Source organism: Glossina fuscipes, unplaced genomic scaffold (genome assembly GCF_014805625.2).
Source record: "Glossina fuscipes isolate IAEA_lab_2018 unplaced genomic scaffold, Yale_Gfus_2 3, whole genome shotgun sequence".
In the NCBI taxonomy this organism is placed as follows: domain Eukaryota; kingdom Metazoa; phylum Arthropoda; class Insecta; order Diptera; family Glossinidae; genus Glossina; species Glossina fuscipes.
Window position 1 is genome coordinate 4265496 of NW_023998417.1, and position 19410 is coordinate 4284905.

At 32.6% G+C, this 19410-nt stretch overlaps 3 protein-coding genes across 5 annotated transcripts; 1 reads left to right on the forward strand and 2 right to left on the reverse strand.

Moving 5' to 3' along the window:
- Positions 1-10238: 10238 nt before the first annotated feature.
- Positions 10239-12847, reverse strand: LOC119634771 (ran-binding protein 3). Its single transcript, XM_038029123.1, has 5 exons — positions 12664-12847; positions 11960-12471; positions 11595-11858; positions 11371-11520; positions 10239-10659 (listed from the first exon to the last, which is right to left on the reverse strand). Exons 1-5 carry the CDS (start codon positions 12677-12679, stop codon positions 10276-10278), a joined length of 1326 nt encoding a protein of 441 aa, XP_037885051.1. The 5' UTR covers positions 12680-12847; the 3' UTR covers positions 10239-10275.
- Positions 12848-14055: 1208 nt separating this feature from the next.
- On the forward strand, positions 14056-17502 carry LOC119634846 (protein sel-1 homolog 1). Of its 3 annotated transcripts, none has more exons than XM_038029251.1 (8): positions 14056-14308; positions 14512-14982; positions 15071-15294; positions 15356-15877; positions 15941-16115; positions 16200-16348; positions 16405-16944; positions 17006-17502. In XM_038029251.1, the coding sequence occupies exons 2-8, from the start codon at positions 14532-14534 to the stop codon at positions 17411-17413; spliced, it is 2469 nt and encodes an 822-aa protein (XP_037885179.1). In that variant the 5' UTR covers positions 14056-14308; positions 14512-14531; the 3' UTR covers positions 17414-17502. The 3 variants fall into 3 exon arrangements, with proteins under 3 accessions (XP_037885179.1, XP_037885180.1, XP_037885181.1); XM_038029252.1 differs by having other exon boundaries at positions 14056-14185; positions 14511-14982; XM_038029253.1 differs by having other exon boundaries at positions 14210-14233; positions 14511-14982.
- Positions 17503-17713: 211 nt separating this feature from the next.
- LOC119634847 (26S proteasome regulatory subunit 6A-B) lies at positions 17714-19240 on the reverse strand. The gene is made up of 2 exons (XM_038029254.1): positions 18938-19240; positions 17714-18868 (listed from the first exon to the last, which is right to left on the reverse strand). The coding sequence occupies exons 1-2, from the start codon at positions 19142-19144 to the stop codon at positions 17792-17794; spliced, it is 1284 nt and encodes a 427-aa protein (XP_037885182.1). The 5' UTR covers positions 19145-19240; the 3' UTR covers positions 17714-17791.
- Between the last annotated feature and the right edge of the window lie 170 nt (positions 19241-19410).

Below are 19410 nucleotides of genomic sequence, written 5' to 3' on the forward strand. Positions count from 1 at the left end.
AATGCACGGTTATATTGATCAACAATAAATATATATATACTTTACGGGGGCTTCGACGCGTTATCAGCATAAGGTAAATCAACAAATTGCGCTTAACGATAAGCATAAAAATTCTTAAACAACCATTCGTGTCAATAAAGGAAATAAAAATTAAAAAAAATAAAAATAAAAAAAAAATAAATAAATAAGTAAAAGGAGCTTGAAAACCAACCAAAGTTGAAGGAAACAATTTTTTGTATGTATATCTATTTTGTCGATCTTTTTTCATTTTATCATTTGTTTTTTTTTTTCTGTTTTTAGTTTAGTTATTGTTTTATGTACGGTTTTAAAAACATTATTGATATTTCACGAAAAGTTTTTTCATTATCTAGCTTTATATTTTATTATAATCGATCGATATCGATTTGTTTTATTTCAAATTATTTTAACTTTTTTTCTCATCTTGTTAGTTTTTAATTGTATTTATTATTACATTATATTGTGTATATTTTAACAAAGTTTTGATGAAAATAGAAAAGAAAAGAAAAGAAAAAAAAAAAAAAGGAAGAAAATTGTTAAAACAACTATTGTAAATGTGTAATAAAAAACAAGAAAAAAGTGTAATAACGATTGTGTGTGTTTGTAAATTAGAGGCTTTTTTGTTAATTATATCGTTAATGGAATTCTTTAAAAAATTAAATATGGCGATCAGTTTTTTACTGTATAAATATTATGATAAATTTATGATTACCTTGAAAGAGTTTATTTAACTAAACTTAACTAATATAAAAATTAAGTGTAATCAATTGAGTCCACATGGATCTATTTTGTCGACCTTATCCACTATAAAGGTTTTCATGAAAAGTAAATCTTATTAAGGTACAAAAGTCGAACTTGTAGTTTTCTATTAAAAAAAAAAAAAAAAAAATGAAAAAATCAGGGCCACGAAAATGCATGTTTTAGGCGCCTTTCCATACAGCGATTTTCATAACAAATATGCCTTTACGTAGAAAGAAGATATCTTACCGTGACAATGAATGAGTAATTGTGGAGCGATGTAGAGTACTTAGTGATTAGTGTGCTTTCTAAAGCCTAATTTTTCATTTGCATTTTATAATAAAAATTGGCATTTGATATATAAACTTATTTTGCTTAAGTTGGACTGCCTTGATCCCATCTAAAAAAGGCTTTCAGAAAGTAATTTTAGTAAATCTCAAATTCATAATTTTTATACCCTTCACCGAAAAGTGAGGGGTACATGCATTTTGGTGGAAACGTTTGCAACATTCAGAACGCGGCACCACAAACGCCATAAAGCATCAAATTCGACACCAATAAAAGACCGTCCGTTGTAAAAATGTAGCTATCACCAGAAGCATTGGAAATTCTTGCTTTCAAGTTGATATTGAATATATAAAATAATATTTTCATGACAACAATCGCGTTAAATACGAACTATTTTGCGCATAAGAAGTGATAAAAATGAAATGACATGAACCGTCACTTACACCGATATGCGACAAGATCAAATTTTTCTCTTTAATAAATGTGCCCAGTGTGAAATGGTTGATGAAACTCTTTAGCTATGCTCGACGCAAAATAATAACAAGAAATTCATATTCTGGTAAAGGAAAGAAAAAATTATACATCATAGCGGTTAATAGCGAAGAATAGAAGAAATTATATTAGTTTGAATGTTTTTTTACTAAGCGCCGTTATTTTCTATTCTATGGTTTTCTAATGAAAACTTTGTTAAGTTGAAATTAGATATGGGTAACATTTTCATAACAAATAAAGTACGAGAGTACAAAACGAATGAATTGAGAAGAACTTTTAACAAAAAAAAAAAAAAAAAAAAAAAAAATTAGAAATATATATTGATCGATCGAAAATTTTATTATAAGACATTCGATGAGTATTTTATTAAATTACATTGAATGGAAATTAATGAAATAATAATAAAAATTGTCATATGAATGAATGTTAAATCCAGCTAACATAAATCGAGGTCATCTTTTTCAACATAATTATATGTTTGAAACAAATCCAATTCACTGTCATTATCGGAATCGGTCTCCTCTTGCGTCAAAGTCTCTTTAGCAGCGCCTAAAGCATTTTGAATATATTGCTGGGAGGTGACTTTGTCAAATGATTTGTCGTCGAACGAATTGTAATTATAGGTTAACCAATTAAATTTTCCTGGATTCCGTAAAAGCCTTGGCCACTCCATGCATAGACTTTTCACAAGAATCACTGTCACATTGAGACCTCGTAATTCATGGCATACCAGTTGAGGAATTACGGTCCCAAGTAAATCAATTATTAAATTATATTCTACGCAATTAACGAAGGCAGCAAAGCGCACATTATCTTTACTCACTTTCAAATAATAATCAGTAATATCAGGAACATGCATAGACAAGTAAATCAGGTAATCCGTTTGATACCAAGTTGTTTCCGGACGTTTATATAAATTTTCTAAACCTGGCATACAACATTCGACAGATTCGTTTTGCAACTCGAAAGTCGATTGTTCGTTGTCTTCTTTCGCATTTTCTTCAAGATCATTAGTTTCATTTATTGATTTTAATTCCAATTTGGGCTCTTCAAACGACACAGCTGCCTTGAAAAATTCCTCCACATTACCTACGCCCATATCCTCACAATTTTCTAATTGTTCTAAAAGTTCTTCAATCGTTGTAACGTTGTTATTACTTAAATTTGTTTCCATTTCATTAGGTCCACTATCGTCATACATTATTTCCAATTCCAAGAAATGTCTAGTTTCTGGATCATGAAGAGCTATGCCATTATCAAGCAAAACTTTATTAAACATTGACGCTTGTTTGAAATCATTTTCCATTCCGCATTCATACAATAAAATTTTATAAGAATTAATTGGAAAATTTATCCACTTATTGGATTGAATGGAATTTTCTTGTACGGGGCACGCGTATAAAAAATCTTTCGTTACTTTATATCGTTTACAAAGGCTATTCCATTGTATACCAGCTAAGCTGCAGTGTACAGCTTGATATGGGGTAAAATTTACAATTTCTTCACTAGTTGGATAAAAGAAATCTTCAAATAAATTTTCGGCTTTAACACTTGTAAAGAAAGCATAATCGCAAAGGAAGAATTTGTAAAAACCTTCATCTATTTCATGAACTTTGGCTCGTAAATACATATTATTGTATTTAACTATGCAATTAAGCAATGGCACTAAGGGCTGAAGTTTGCAGAGTTTTACAACATTGTCGCTATTAGAAGCATTCAAATTCTCAATATGTCTGCTAATCAATTCGCTGAGTTGATGAAATTTTTTCATAGACATTTTACCAGTTAATTGAAGGAATATATTTTCCCAATCACCATTTTCGTCTTCATCACCGATTTCCACCATAAATAATTCATTTAAAGACATTTCACTCCAACATTCCTTGTTTTTATTCGAAGATTCGGGTTTCGATGCCTGCAATATAATAAGAGATAGGTAAAAGAGGAATAACAATTCATAGGCGTATCTTTGTTTTACCTCGTTTACCTCCTGCTTATTGTCAGTTGGCAATTTGTTTGTATTTGACTTTATTTCTTCTGCATTTCTTTCCAAATTTTTACTTGACTCCATTCCAAAGACGAACTCATCGCTATAAGCTGACGAGAAGCTTAAATCATCTGAATTTTCACTCTCACAACTATGAAAAGATATATCGCTGTCAGTCTCGTTTTCCGGCGCTATTGTATTCCAATTAAGTAAACCGTACTCATCAATTATAGTACGCATACATCTCCCGTTATCTGTTTTAGATGAAGCGAATCGTTTCTGAATTAATGACTTTTTCAGGTTTATTAACCGAGTATCAGTTTCAATTCCTTTCAATTTCTCCATAACAAATAAATTATCTATCCATATTGTATTAGCAAAAGCAAAATTTACTTTGACTTCTATCATATTATTGCTCTTAATATCATCCATAATCCATTTGCGTACTTCTTTAGTAGCGTTCGAATCCCATAAACGTTCATTATCGTGCGGTACAACATTCATTAGGCGTATCTCTATTGCTTGGTGCGGAAAGTTTTTGAAGTCATCATGACACTTGAAGATTTCATTACTCCGCACTCCCGTAATAGTGAAGCCATCGTCAATTAGCTTCAAGGTGACGCTTAGTGATGCCTGAGAATTCTTAAGGAGCGTCGATACGTGGAGTATACGTACTCTTCGATAGTTATGTAAGTATTTGTAAATGCATACATCGTCAGATTTAAGTGGCCAATGCTGCATTAGATTAATTGGGTCACCATAATGTAAATCTAACTTGATATTAAAATTCAAAGCTTTCCGTGATCGCCTCACTTCTAACCATTTGCTGGACTTGAGTGGCTTATGTTCCAAAAGACGAGCGATATAATGAGTAGGTGAATATACCTATATTTTACATATAAAGTAAATAAAAAATAATAATCAGTCTTGAAATTTTAATATGTGTACCGTTACAAACGCAGATTCTTGTTAATATTTTTTATAATATGGCAAACTAATTCAACGTAAGCAGTTTCGTATTAGTTAACGAAAATATATCCACATGTACCATAAACGAAACGCTTAACTTACGAACAATTGCTTCGGTAACGGTTCAAAAAAAGTAAATTCTTTTATAAATTTACCTTAAGCACATGTATACGTATATCGCCGTTTGTAGGTATGTCATCCTTTTCGGTAACAGCATCGAATGATATTATTTCATGGCGATCGCCACAATTTGGCTCGTCACATTCACCGAATTCCAAAATTTGTGAACACATCGGCACGCCACGACGAAAACGTGTCTGATCACTTGCAATCATAATATGCTTTGCCACTGCTTCTATATCGGAATGCACGGCTTGATTATGCTTTTGCATAAATCGGACTAAACGTGGCATTTGTTCTCCGTTACTCTCATCTAACAGTATTAGCGATCGGGCTTGACTAATTTCGTCTTTAATAGCTAAAGAGCGATCCAAAGGTTTGCATGTAATATTATCGTAAGTAAGGGCTAGAGCTGAAAAGCGCGTAGTAAACTGAGTCCTTGAACTTGGCATAGAGTAATGTAGAAGATTGTTTACATTTTGTATTTTTAGTTCAGGTAATGCAGCGTCTGTACACACTAAAATCTGATTTGACATCTATGTAAATGAAAAATTAAAAGTTATTTCACCTCCGTTCGCCAATGTATAGACTTTTTTTACCTTACGTTTCCACTCGTCAGCAACTAAGCGTTCATTATTAGTGAACGGGTTTATATAGCCAATGCTAGGATAATCAAATTCACATAGAAATTTTACTATCGGTCCGACCTCATCATTCTCGTTACAGATAATCATGGTACGTATTTGTTTTGAAATACTGTCTTTACACATCGTAAGGTATCGTCGTAGAGATTCGTTCTTCTTTAAATTGGAACTCAATTTTATCGAAAGTTGGGCTCTACCGTAAACGGTAGCTTCTAAAAAATCGCCAAAAAGCAACAATGGCTGATTCGATAAACGTATAATATTAACAAGAAAGGGATTCCATTCGCGTGAAGTTACCACGATCTGAGGTAAAATTGTGTTTGCCTTAGTTCTTTTACACAGTTTAAATAAAGCCTGTAACGCAGATTCAAAATCCCCGCGAGCACGAATTAAGAGTAAGTCCATATCATCAATAATAATGCGCTGCAAACGTTTCGCATCTATCAACGGCTCATTCTTGTTATCCTTGAAAATGCGAAGTAAGTTGGAGGGCGTGATTACGAGTATGCCACAACTATTCAATAATTGAACTTTAGTTTCTACAAAAGTACGAAAGCCAAAGGATGAAACTATAGAGGGCGCCTTATTGCCTAGGCTGGACAATAAAAATTTGCAATTATAAGTAATTTGCTCAACATGTTTCGAAGAAGCTACCAAAACAATGGCTATCGGTCCATAGGACGGTTCTAAAATGTTCTTATCATAATAAGTATTACTACATAAAGCTGGCAAGTATGACCACGTTTTGCCAGATTTACTCGAATTGATTATAAAAAGCGAATTATTTCGAAGCATATGCGGCCACGCATAGGTTTGGATGTGGTTGATTTTATTTATCCGCATGCGTGACATCTCCTCTGATATCGCCGATAAAAATTGAGCATCAGCGAGACTTTTCAACCGGGCAACTGGTACATTTGAATGCGCTAATACGAATTGATCAGCGAATCGAGTTTGCGATTTACTTTCAACGCGTAAAGGTAACATTTGTTGTTTTTTTCTTATGTAACCAATGCCACTAGATCCTAGAATGTTCTTGGTTAGGCATTTTAAACGCTATTGTATAGATAAGAGATTGACTCACCATCACTCAAAAAATCGAGGGTACTCTCTTTGTTTAATAATTTGGTTTTTAAAAGTATTTGATTAGATTTTGGCGTAGCCATCTTCCGATGTGTACGAAGCAATAGCTAAAGAATGCAATGAAAAGCGATATCTCTAAATATTTTCTTGCTCTCAATTTTTATCCACTGTAAACAGACTAACAGTTTTTGCCTCGCGGACGTTGCTATTTCGGCTTAGAAACGATTATAAAATTGCGGTTACAAATCCTACAAACAGTAAATGAAGGCGAATAGAAAAAGATTAAACGTAAATTATTCAAAAGCACAATTGTGAAACTTTCAAAATGGCGCGATAAATAAACTCAAGCTATTCAAAGCGTGAGTTGAAAATTTTTCCTTTCATAATAATTCTTAATTTGTTTTATTTTTTTTTGGCAAGCATGCACATGAACCTATATGTTCAGATTAATGATATTTTTATAACTTCACTTGTGTTCTTCTCATTATCAAAAAACTTAACCAGTATGTTATGGTTCGACCTCCAATTTTGAAAAGAATGTACGACTCTAATCTGAATGAATTGAAATGGAAAAGAAGCTTTAGCGTGTTCATGCAACTTGATGGCAAGAGATGATTTTTTAGCTTGCATGAACCCATATATTATGCGAAAATATACCACCATTTGTATTTTTCGAACGAGCATTAACTGTCCGTTTCTTAACAAACATGTTTTTCTTCATTTCTATATGTATTTGGGGGCAAATCAAGGCAAATAGGTCAATAGATTTGATGGAATATTTCCACACTTCTAACATATGATGTCCAATAGGCCGTGTCCTACTTTTTAATGACTTTGTTACAGTTTTTCGGCAATCTTGCTTTCGTTTTCTTTTCCAACTTACTTTACGATATTGGAAATTGGGCAACTGTCAAAATGTATTAATGCCACAAAATCTGTATATAATGTAATATATTACGATATTTGAAATAACAAATACGAGAACGTACGGCAATCTTTGACAATAATGCGAATTCGTTACAACGCTGCATTATTTGACTAAAATTTTTCATCGACTGAAAAAAAAGCTTTTTGTCTACGTCTGTAGCGCGCAGTTATCCAGAAATTTCTAGAATTGTAATTTGTATTGCAGAACAAAAAGAACGAATTGTTTTGATTTTTGCAATCCCTTGTTTTTAAAAATATTTCCCTGGAAATATTGTGAAATGACAAGCAAGTATGTATTATATGATAAAAGAAATGATAAGAAGAAAACTTTCAGCAAAACAAAGCTTAAAAGGGAACGCATTCGCCCCGTTTATGGATCAAAACACCTTTTCGAAAGAAAACAAACACGGTGTGCAAAATTTGAAAACTTCTCACTTCTACTTTTAACTTTTAACATTAGTCTAATTAAACCTTCACTAATTAATTGCGCTCTGTTTCTGCCTTGTTTAATCGATATTCTTAATATATCCATAAAATCAAAAAAAGGATTTAGAATAGAGAGTTAAATTAAATAATTTATATTACGTAGATAACAGCTCACCAAGCACCTCCGTAATCCCGACCGACAAAAAGTCTCCTTTGAAAGACTTCCTTCGAGATGAGAAGAAAAATGATAGATAGAAGGAAGGGGCAGGCGTCTAACAGTAGCAGCACTAGTAATAGTGGAGAATGTTAGAAAAAATTATTGCAAAAAAAACACGGCAAATGTTGTACTTCGCTGTTACTGGAAATTATATGGAAGCCTATGAAAATTATGTTTGATGTGATCTATAAAAAAGATAAAAAAAACCCATTCATTCCTTCCTGGGAAGTGTAGTCAGCAGGATAATTGCTGTAGGAAACTAAAATACTGAACTAAAATATATTCTTTTCTTTATTTGTTTGACTTTTTCAAAATGTTTCTTCCGTTAATCTATGCAAGTTTCTAGAAGATTATAGTCAACAAGAATCTCCATTTAATCCTACAATTTATTTATTTGATCTAAATAATTTCTAATAGTATTGTGATTACTGTGCTATTTCTTTTAAGCTGAAGGAGGAAAAAGAGCATTATCAAAATAAGCTATCGGCTCTATTTTAGAAAGGAAATTTTGATATTTAGTCTCGTAGCTTTAATAAAGTAACTTATGAAATTGATATTGCATGCTGTAGCTGAATAGTTGTTCCGAAAAGTTTAGGGCGATCAAAATTATAATAATAATATACAAATTTCAAACGATGTCTGTAAATCAAATAAGTCACTAGGGGCTATTATGCTTCCAAGCAGGAATGCCTCTTAAAGTATTGAAAATGTTGAAATTACAATTGAAGACGTTTTTGTTTAAATTGTGTTCTCATTAAAAAGCTTATTTGCCAAATTATGTTCTCATTAATTAAAGCCTAAGAAAGAAGGTAGAAAAAAGAATTTGGTAATTATTTTCCTTTTATGAACATATACATACATCCATACATATCTATAAGGAAAGATGTCTTTATATATAAATATAAAGATATCTATATATATATATATATGTATATGTAATAGATATATTTATAATATAATGCACATATATAATATATATATAAATATATGTATGTGTACATAATATACATTTATGTACATATATTTTCTATATATACATATTTATATTCGTTGCTTTAACGTCCAACAGGAAGCCTCTACTCTGCGCGACAGCAGGTCTAGTCTCCGTTGCTATATTCATTTCTTGCAGAGTAATTTTAATAGTACAGAAGTACAAGATGTTGTAAAAGTAAGACGGACAGACAAACAGACAGAGTTTACTACATTGACCGATAAGTCTTGAAGATAATTTGGGAAAATAGACAAAAAAGGAAGCAACTAAAATTGTGGACGTGAAATCCAGCTGATGTATCAAATTTTCGAAAACGAAGTGATTTGCTTTAGCTATCGTTCGCACAACTGCTGGCGTTTGTCTGGTTAAAAAACATCGAGAAAGTTCGGTAGTAAAGGTGACAGATAGAAACTAGTGTTTGCTTTTAAATATAAAATCATCAGCTGTAAATAACAAGTTAAGTCCAACCCAAACGGCATTAATCAAAGCTTCATTTTTCAGGCGATTTAACCCAACTTTCAGATCCATTTCGATATCTGCTCGTCGCACTTTAATGACGACAATATGTTTCCCAGTCTCTCTCCCATTCTCTCTCTCTGAAATTTTAGGTTATTGCACATTTTAATACGGCCGATGAATACTGTTACCAGAGAATATATAGCCATGTGATTTAATTTGCATATGTGTCCGTAGACAATGGTTCTGAAATCTCGTTGCTGTAAAATGAATCGTCAAGCTATGCACTGGCTTTTAAAGCTGAAAACTATCTTTCAATCGATGACGCTTATGCAAGTTAACAAATAAGCCATCTATCAAGAAAAAGAATTTTTTTTTTGTTTATTAGAAAAAACATCAGGACGAAAAAAAAAATAGAGGAGTTTCCTAATACATTTACATATATTTCAAATACAACTTCATTTCATTCGTTTATTATAAACATTGTGATAAAGTCTAAATGTTTACTTTATGCGCTAAGTTACTTTAAAGAGAATTACAAAATAAATGTTTATGTATTTAATTGAATATTTGACATTTTAAAAGACAGTTTCAAAAACGTGCAAATCTTGAGTTATTTGAAATTTAAAAAAAAAAAAGGAAGATAAATAATTGCTAACTACGGGTATATTTAATGATTATTGATTTTTTAATTGTTAAGATGGAAATTGAAAATCTTTCTCTTAATTTAGCAAATTACAAAGACAAAGACAAAAAAAAAAAAAGAAAAAAGAATATATGATAAAACGAATTAACAAATAAGTATTTAAGAAAACATATCTTTGCCGAGCGATTGTTCTTTTGTAATTAATCTTATTATTGTATGCATTTTCCTGTTTTTAATTTTTTTTTTTTTTTTTTTTTTTTTTTTTTTTGTTTATTAATTATTTGTTTCGATATTTGTCGCTTCTTCAGATACAGCGGAAAGAGTTTTCTTAGGGCTAGGTTCGGTGGAATCATCAGGTTCAGGTTCGGCAACTAAAGCTGCCTTCTCAGCTACGTCCTTTTCTGCACCATTTTTGCTTTCCATTTCTGTTTCACTATCCACATTATTGTCGGCACTATTATTACTATTATCCGCACAAAATTCCTCGGGATGTGATGCTTTTCGTTTACGAATACGTTGAACAAGAGCAGTGTGTAACTGATTGATTTCCACTGGTCGCGCCATAATTAAAAAAATTTTGATTTTACCCGTATTATCCATTGCAGTCAGGCGTAAGGATTTTTGACTGGGACGTTCTGCTACCATACCGCCCCAAACCTATAACACATATTCTCATTGTTATTATGATAATATTTAATAGAATACGACAATACGATAAAAAAGAAAAGCCTAAATATGCATATAAATATGATTGTGAATATAATCATAATAATATTTTGAATGAATTAAGTCTTATTGATTTGAATTTTCTCGTATTTGGAAGAGGACGAAGTTGTATTGACATACAGAAGAAACTTGCATTAGTGGCTTAGTGGAGATCACAAGAGCCCTACGATAAATATGTTGAATAACTAAAAACACAATTTAAACTAAGTTCCGGCAATAAGTCAATTATGCTATGACAGTTATGACTTCCGGCAAAAATAAACACCGCGAATAGGTACTTCTCATCTTAACAATATTGGCGTAAGTAATTATTTATAACACTGGAAGCTTGCCCAATATAAATTACCATTCAACTTTTTAAATTCACTTTTACATTTTTGTCATTGATAACAATATTTAAGAAAAATTGTTTTCCATGCGCCTCACTACCATTGAATTTTTTGCACGAAAGTATTCTGACTACATTCTATTGCTTGACTGGTATAGATGGCTATAGAACATATTAATTTTGGATTTCGATTTGATCAGAAATATTTTTAATAAATTATGGCGTAATTTAAAATAAAATCGAAAGAATAAATATTTCACTGTCAATAATACTAAACCATTGTAACTAAATAAATTAATTACGATTAAAGTTACCTTTGTATTTAAGAGCAAACGCAAATTGCCGGATGTTCTAAACACTAAACGTGAACATTCTTGCTCTTTTTTGGAGTCATTAAGACGTAAACTACCTCGACCACGTTCTTCCCAATTACTATTCATAAAGGCGAACAGTTTGCAATTTACCTGAAAAGCGAGAATAATGCCGACGATAATTAATTCCAAAAAAAATTTTTATACGTAATAATAATACTACTTACGTCAATAATATTGACTTCGTTTTCTTCGCCGGTAAATGTTTCTACTTCCTCAAATTTGCGTTTTTGGGCACGACTTTCTTCATATTCACGGGCCACATCGTTAAGACTTTTCGTTTCTGCGTTATCAAGGGCAGAAGCTCCATTCTTGTCTGCTGTTTTTGCGGCAGCACTTTGTATAACGCTTGAAAATAATAGCTCGCCCCCACTTGAACCGGCTGGTTCAGCATTTTCTGGTTTATTCGAATTTTCAGGTTTAACATTTTCCTAAATAAATGAAAAAGCCATCGAAATCAATTACAAGCTTAACAAAATATCAAAATAATGGAAAAAATGTATATATATATATTTTTTTTTATTCGACTTACACCTACTACCCGTTCGTGTACGTTTTGACCAAACACAAAACCCGATTTCTCCACTAAAGGTATGGAATTTTTCGCGGCCGCAAAAAGATTCGCGCGCTCAAAACCGTTTTTACGCAATAGCGACATTGGATCAGGATGATCTTCGGTGTCATCACTACTGGTATCACCTTTGTTTTTGTCATCCTTTTTTTTATTGATAGCACTGGATGTTTCTGCGACTGTTTCTTCGTCATCAGCTTTATGCTCCTTAAGAAAGGGATTTGCCTTAACTGCATCTTTTACTTTATTAGATTCAGTGCCATCATCACCGCTATCAGCAATTGCTGGTGCAGCGTTTGTGTTATTAGTGGACAAACTTGAAGTCAATCTTGATGGTCCCAATACTGAGGGACGTAAAACGCCGGTTCTTACAATTGGATTATTAACCGTCGTGCCGCTGCCACTTACATTTACTAAACGTGATGTCTGCACTATTGTATCACTGCCCATGCTGTTTGATTCATTTGAATTATCTGCAAAATTGTTTGATAACTTTTATCATTTCCTTCTTTTTTTTTTTCACTACGTTGCAATATATCTATCGAACGCTTGCTTACTACTGCTTCCTGGTATGGAATACAAACCGCCTGACATATTTTTTTTTTTTTTTTTTTTAGCTTTCACATTATTCGATGAATATACATCAGCTTGCCTTTACTACTTACCGTTAGTTTCCGACATATTTTATTTTTATGCAATAACTGAACCTTGTATGCTTTATATTAAACAACTATGATAATTAGTGAATATAAAATTTAAAAATCTATTGTTTTTTAATTAATTAAAAGATTAATTTTGGCTGAAAAAAACTTTAGGCCCGAGGTAGTGATGCCAATTTAGTGCGTTTTTTAAAGCATTTCGCGTTTTTCGACGGCTTCCTATATACATGATTGGCACAATATCAGCGATTCTTAATATACTATACAATTGAACTCAGTTAAATAATAGATTACATTGCCTGTTTGTAGGTATTCTGATTCGACAAATGTAAACGTTTGCTCTTATTTTAACTTAATTTGTTAATGAAAAGAAAGTATTCCTAATTTTCTAAATTATCATTACACTTTTAATTCACGCAAAAAATAGACTCATCTCAGATGAGTGAATAAATATATATGTTCTTTTTGTCAATCGTAGTGTTGTTGTTTTTTTTTTTGTCTTTTCTTTTTGATTATTAATTCTTTTTTTTTTTTAATTGCGAATATTTCCCAATATACTGACGTGTTCCAGTGCCTATAGTTTTTTATAATTAAAAGGTGCTCTTTGGATTTGTGCTAAAAGCACTTCTTCACGTACTTTTGTACAATTTTATATTAAGAAAATAAATTTAGCAAATTTACTAACATAACATTCTTCGATTTTATTAGACTCATTACAGCAATAATTATTATTGTCTGTATAATCATTAATAATTATTATAATTATTATTATTATTATATGTTGTTAATTAATAAATGAAACTAATTAAAATAAACTTAACAAAAAAGGAAAAAAAAAGAGCAAAATAATTATTAAATTTAGAGAAAATGAATTTTGAACAAGACATTTATTGAAACAAAGGAAAACATTTAATAAAACTAATTTCGCATCTCACCGAGACGTACTTGACATAAATACAAATGGAGGCATTTTGTGATAGTTGAGCAAATATGTGGTTCTTACCATGTTAAGCCCTTTTTAACTGTGGACTTGAAGTAGTGAAGAAAATATCAAATAAACATATACTCTTATGCAATGTCCCCTATTTCAGAAAATTTATGATGCAAAGTACGTGTAGAGTTCATCAACTAGGGTATGATTCTTGCATGACTCAATTTAATACACGTTTTTTATAACCCTGTTGACTTTTTTAATTTATAGTTTTATTATTAAAAGATGGAATATAATTATTTTGAAACTTTTCATATTTAGAGGAGCGAGAGATATCGTAAAACTTCTATTCTATAGATATTTTATTTATTTTTTTCTTCTTTTCTAATTGATCCATAATCAGTTTATGAACATATGGATATGATCCCATAAAATTGTAATTGAAAATTTTCCCCCAAAATAATTCTTACGGTATACTTTAAAGCAACATCTAACGCAACTTAGTAAAGTCTTACGTGGGAATCCTGTTAATTGAAAAAATAAATAGTAGAAGAGATTTTACGATTAAAATACATAAATAAAATCGAAGAATGTTATGTTAGTAAATTTGCTAAATTTATTTTCTTAATATAAAATTGTACAAAAGTACGTGAAGAAGTGCTTTTAGCACAAATCCGAAGAGCACCTTTTAATTATAAAAAACTATAGGCACTGGAACACGTCAGTATATTGGGAAATATTCGCAATTAAAAAAAAAAAAGAATTAATAATCAAAAAGAAAAAAACAAAAAAAAAAACAACAACACTACGATTGACAAAAAGAACATATATATTTATTCACTCAAAATTTTCAGTGAAGCAAAAGAAATTGCGTTTGATATTTATTATTTTATTACTGATGACATATTTGTTGTATTTTTAGAAAAACGAAACGCAACAAAATATGAATTTGGGCATAATAGCCATTGCATTGGCGTTGCTGTCACATACGTGCTTAATGGTAACAGCTGATTTGCGAGGTCCTGAAGTAGCTGCGCCTGCAACTAGTAAGGATGATGATGAGCAATCATTAAGCACGGCCAGCCACGAAGAGGTAACAAAATCCAAAGAATCGGAAACAGATGACCAAACAAGTACCGAGTTGCCAACGAATCAACGTAAAGCAGTTAAATATATTGCCGATCAGATGTCAGCAGCTACTGCTACTCATCAAGCCGGTGCAAGTCTGCAAGCTGAGTTGGGAAGTTCGGGGGCAAAATTATTGAAAGATGCCATTTTTGAACAGTTATGGAACGAGAAACTAATAAGACAAAAACTTCAAGATGAAATTGAAGCAATCGAAGCTAGACGCGAGCCTCAAGAGATTATAGATCCAACACCAGAACAAATTGAAGGTTAGAGTGGAATAGTATATATATATATATATATATATATGAATGTATATAATATTTTTGCTATATAAAAATGATTTAAATTTTTTAGCTCATAGTATGTATGAAGAAGCTATGGAGTTACTGGCTAAGCCAAATGCAGATAAACGTGTCGTGTACACTCTCATGAGTAAAGCAGCTGAAATGAAGCATAATCATGCACGAGCTGAACTTGCTTGGGCCCGTGTTTTAGGCCATAATATGGATTTTGATTTTGCTTATGCCGCTAAAGAGTTCGACGTCTTAGCGGAAGAAGGCTTACCGGAAGCCAATATTGTAAGCGTTTTATTTACGCAATTTCTATACTTAATTGCCTGATTTTTTTTTTTTTTTCTAGGGTCTAGCATTTCTCTATTCGGTCGGTGTTGGCGGCAAAAACGTAAGTCAATCAATGGCTCTTATACATCTGACATTGGCCGCATTGGGTGATCATACTTTCGCTCAAATGGCTTTGGGTTACCGCTACTCGTTTGGTATTAACGTACCGGCCAGTTGTGAAAAGTCTCTGTCCTATTATAAGAAAGTGGCCAAAAAGGTGGCTAATAAGATCACGTTTTCAAGTGGTCCCGTAGTGCATCGTGTACGTTTGCTGGATGAATCGGAAAATCATGGTAGTCAGGAAAACGAAATTGTCGAGTATTATCAACTCTTAGCCGATAAAGGTGACGTGCAATCGCAAGTCGGCTTAGGACAATTATATTATCAAGGAGGCAAAGCAATACAGCAAGATCATCAGAAAGCTTTGGAATATTTTACTTTAGCAGCTAACGCTGGCAATGCCATTGGATATGCTTTTTTAGGAAAATTGTACTTAGAAGGTAGTGAGCACATAAAGGCTGACAATGAAACCGCATTTAAGGTAAATATGAGTAAAGTTATCCTCAGAATACTAAGAATTTGAGAAGGTTTTGCCTTGTTCTAGTATTTTGCCAAAGCAGCGAATTTAGGCGATCCTGTTGGACAAAGTGGTGTAGGTTTGATGTATCTAAATGGTTTGGGAGTACCAAAGGATGCTATGAAGGCTTTAAATTACTTTAATATGGCCGCCGATCAAGGTTGGGTCGACGGTCAGTTGCAATTGGGAAAAATGTATTTCAGTAAGTTTTCTTAAAGCGTTTGAATTTCTCAATGTTTTTACTCCATCTATATATATATATATATATATATCTATATAAATTTAGCGGGTAATGGTGTGAAAACTGATTACAAACTGGCATTTAAATATTTTAACTTGGCTTCGCAATCTGGTCATGTTTTGGCTTACTACAATTTGGGTATAATGCATGCATATGGCATGGGCATGTTGCGTTCTTGTCCTACCGCTGTAGAGGTATTATATTAAAGCTATTCTTAATAAGAAATAATAATTTATAAAATCTTCATTAGTTCTTTAAAAATGTAGCCGAACGTGGTCGATGGGGCATCAATTTAATGCATGCTTACAACGATTATAAAAACTCTCATGTCGATAAAGCTTACATGCAATACGCTTTGCTAGCGGAATTGGGTTACGAAGTAGCCCAAAGTAATGCAGCGTTTCTTTTAGATCGTGGTGATGTAACCATTTTCCATGATCGCAACGAAGACTTAATACGTGCCTTTTATTATTGGAAGCGTGCAGCAGCGCAAGGTTATTCAGCTGCTCAAGTTAAACTTGGTGATTATTATTATTACGGTTGGGGTACTAATGTGGACTTTGAAACGGCAGCTGCTTTATATCGTAAAGCTTCCGAACAACAGTATAATGCACAAGCGATGTTTAATTTAGGTTACATGCATGAGAAAGGCTTAGGTATGAAGAAAGATTGGCATTTGGCGAAACGTTTATATGATTTGGCAGCCGAAACCAATGCAGATGCTAAAATTCCGGTTGCGATCGCATTAATAAAATTGCAAATTTTAACTAAAATTGAAGCCATTAAGGAGGTAACAGTGAATACATTTTTTTTTCTTTTTTTCAAAATTTTTACGGTTTAATTCATTTCAGTCACCGTATCGATTCATATTTTACTTGGACGAAAGTATAGAAGCTAATTGGGATTTATATTTGATAGCCATATTAACTTTACTGATGGGTTTTCTTATCTATACGAGACGTGTCTACGAGCGCGAGCTAGAACAATTGCAAAATGAAGTTGATAATCTAGTGACAAATACGGCAGAAAACAGAAATGAGGCAAATGTGACAACACCAGCAAATCAAAATGATAACGCGACTGCGACGACAGAAAACTTAATAAACGATAATACGACGACAAGTACAACTGCCGATATTCCTACAACAACAACAACAACTAGTAACAACAGTCTTTTAAGGCAGCGTCATACAACGGCAGCGCCGGCAACGGCAACGGCAGCGACCGCTTCAGCCTCGACAGCTGACCCCACTGAATAGTTTAATAGCTTAATATTTATATATTAAACTATATTTACTTTAAATATTGTTTAATTTTAAATTTCTGTGTATATGAAGAAGAAGAAAGCTGATCGGAGAAAAAAAAAGAAAACTTAAAAAAAAAAATGTTGTACTTCTTGGAGATTCTCGATAGACGATGCATTTTATATGAAAGTCCAAGATTTCAAGTGATGTGTGTGGTAAGCATTCAAAATGCAAAGTTTTTATATTACATTTTCGATATTAAGAAAATTATGTTGATCCGAAATCTTTTTACTTTTGTCGATCAAAACAATTTTATTATTTTTATTTTTTTTATTTATGTATTCGTTTCTCGCTCCGAAATGCTAGCAGAACACTTATTAATAAATCTCTCATCTAAGCGTAGTAGTTCAAATTGGCCTTCTTTTTGGCCTGTACTTCCATAATAGCGTCCATAAAATCCTCATGTGTCACCTGAGTAGCCGAACGACGTAAAGCGATCATACCAGCTTCTACACAAACAGCCTTACATTGCGCTCCGTTAAAATCATCAGTAGACCGGGCGAGTTCTTCGAAATTGACATCGTTGCTAACATTCATTTTACGGGAGTGAATTTGCATAATGCGTGCGCGAGCCTCTTCATTGGGATGAGGAAATTCTATTTTACGATCTAAGCGACCTGAACGAAGAAGAGCTGGATCTAAAATATCTACGCGATTTGTGGCAGCGATCACTTTAATATCGGCAGTGGAGCTAAAGCCATCCAGTTGATTTAATAATTCCAACATAGTTCGCTGCACTTCACGATCTCCTGCCTTTTCCGAATCAAAACGTTTTGTGCCTATAGCGTCTAATTCATCGATAAAAATGATAGCTGGTGCCTTTTCTTTCGCCAAAGCAAATGCATCTCTTACTAATTTGGCACCATCGCCAATAAACATTTGCACCAACTGAGGACCGGCCAATTTTAAAAAGGTTGATTTCGTTTGTGCCGCGCAAGCACGAGCCAACAGTGTTTTCCCTGTTCCGGGAGGTCCGTACAACAAAACACCTTTTGGAGGTTGTATACCTAAAATCTTGAATTTATCTTTGTGGGTCATAGGCAAGACAACTGCTTCAATCAGTTCTTGTATCTGTTTATCCAAACCACCGATATCTGAATATTGCTCGGTAGGTCGTTCATCTACCTCCATAGCCTTGACGCGGGCGTCATATTCAGCAGGTAAAGTTTCCAATATCAAATATGAATCCTTATTAACACCTACTAAGTCGCCTGGTTTCAATTTTTCGGCATCAACTAAACCAATTACAGGTAGAAAATATGCTTGACGTGTTGATGTCTTAATAACGGCACATTTGCCTTTACGTTGATTATCTAATACTAAGACGGCTCCGTCATCTTCATCTTCTGGTGCCTCCATATCTAACAGTTCAATGACATTTGAAACTAAATACGGCAGAGTTTTATTGACCTGAATAATAAATAAATATTTTTATTATCGACTATACAAATATATGAAAATCCTTTCACACTTTCTTACCTTAATTTTTTCCGTATTGTCCTTAATTTTCTCATTTTGAGCTTGGATTTCATGAGTTATACGCATAACCTCACTCTTCATTATTTTGATTTCATTATCCATTAAACGGGTCCTGCTTACTATTTCATCAGTAGACATACGTAAAACTTCTTCGCCCAATTCCTCGCCATCTTCCCATATCGATTTATCTTCCAATGTAGTGGCCATTTCCACACTTCTATTTAGCTTTCAAGTCCAGTGATTTTCTTAAATTTCCTTTCTTCAGGAACTTTTTTAACAAAATGTAGATGATTACAGATGACTTGTAAATTTTTATGTTTTTTCTGTTTTCTTAAACAGTATTGCTAAGCCAACAGTAGTTGCTAACAATCAAAAGAATCCCGGCAAGGGATTTCGTATTTGAAATCGAAAATCATATATATTTAAAAAACTAATTTTTGCTTTATGATAAGTGGAAAGAGAGAAAATTTTAT

Excerpts from the sequence above, each read along its gene's own strand:
- LOC119634847 (XM_038029254.1), bottom strand. The coding sequence starts at position 19,144 with ATGGCCACTACATTGGAAGATAAATCGATATGGGAAGATGGCGAGGAA. Across the intron at positions 18,869-18,937 it reads ACAATACGGAAAAAATTAAG|GTCAATAAAACTCTGCCGTA; the intron begins GTAAGAAAGTGT and ends TTTATTATTCAG.
- LOC119634771 (XM_038029123.1), bottom strand. Across the intron at positions 11,859-11,959 it reads TACACGAACGGGTAGTAGGT|GAAAATGTTAAACCTGAAAA; the intron begins GTAAGTCGAATA and ends TCATTTATTTAG. Across the intron at positions 10,660-11,370 it reads GTTTGCTCTTAAATACAAAG|GTTTGGGGCGGTATGGTAGC; the intron begins GTAACTTTAATC and ends TATGTGTTATAG.
- LOC119634846 (XM_038029251.1), top strand. The coding sequence starts at position 14,532 with ATGAATTTGGGCATAATAGCCATTGCATTGGCGTTGCTGTCACATACG. Across the intron at positions 15,295-15,355 it reads GCTTACCGGAAGCCAATATT|GGTCTAGCATTTCTCTATTC; the intron begins GTAAGCGTTTTA and ends TTTTTTTTCTAG. Across the intron at positions 16,116-16,199 it reads ATTGGGAAAAATGTATTTCA|CGGGTAATGGTGTGAAAACT; the intron begins GTAAGTTTTCTT and ends ATATAAATTTAG.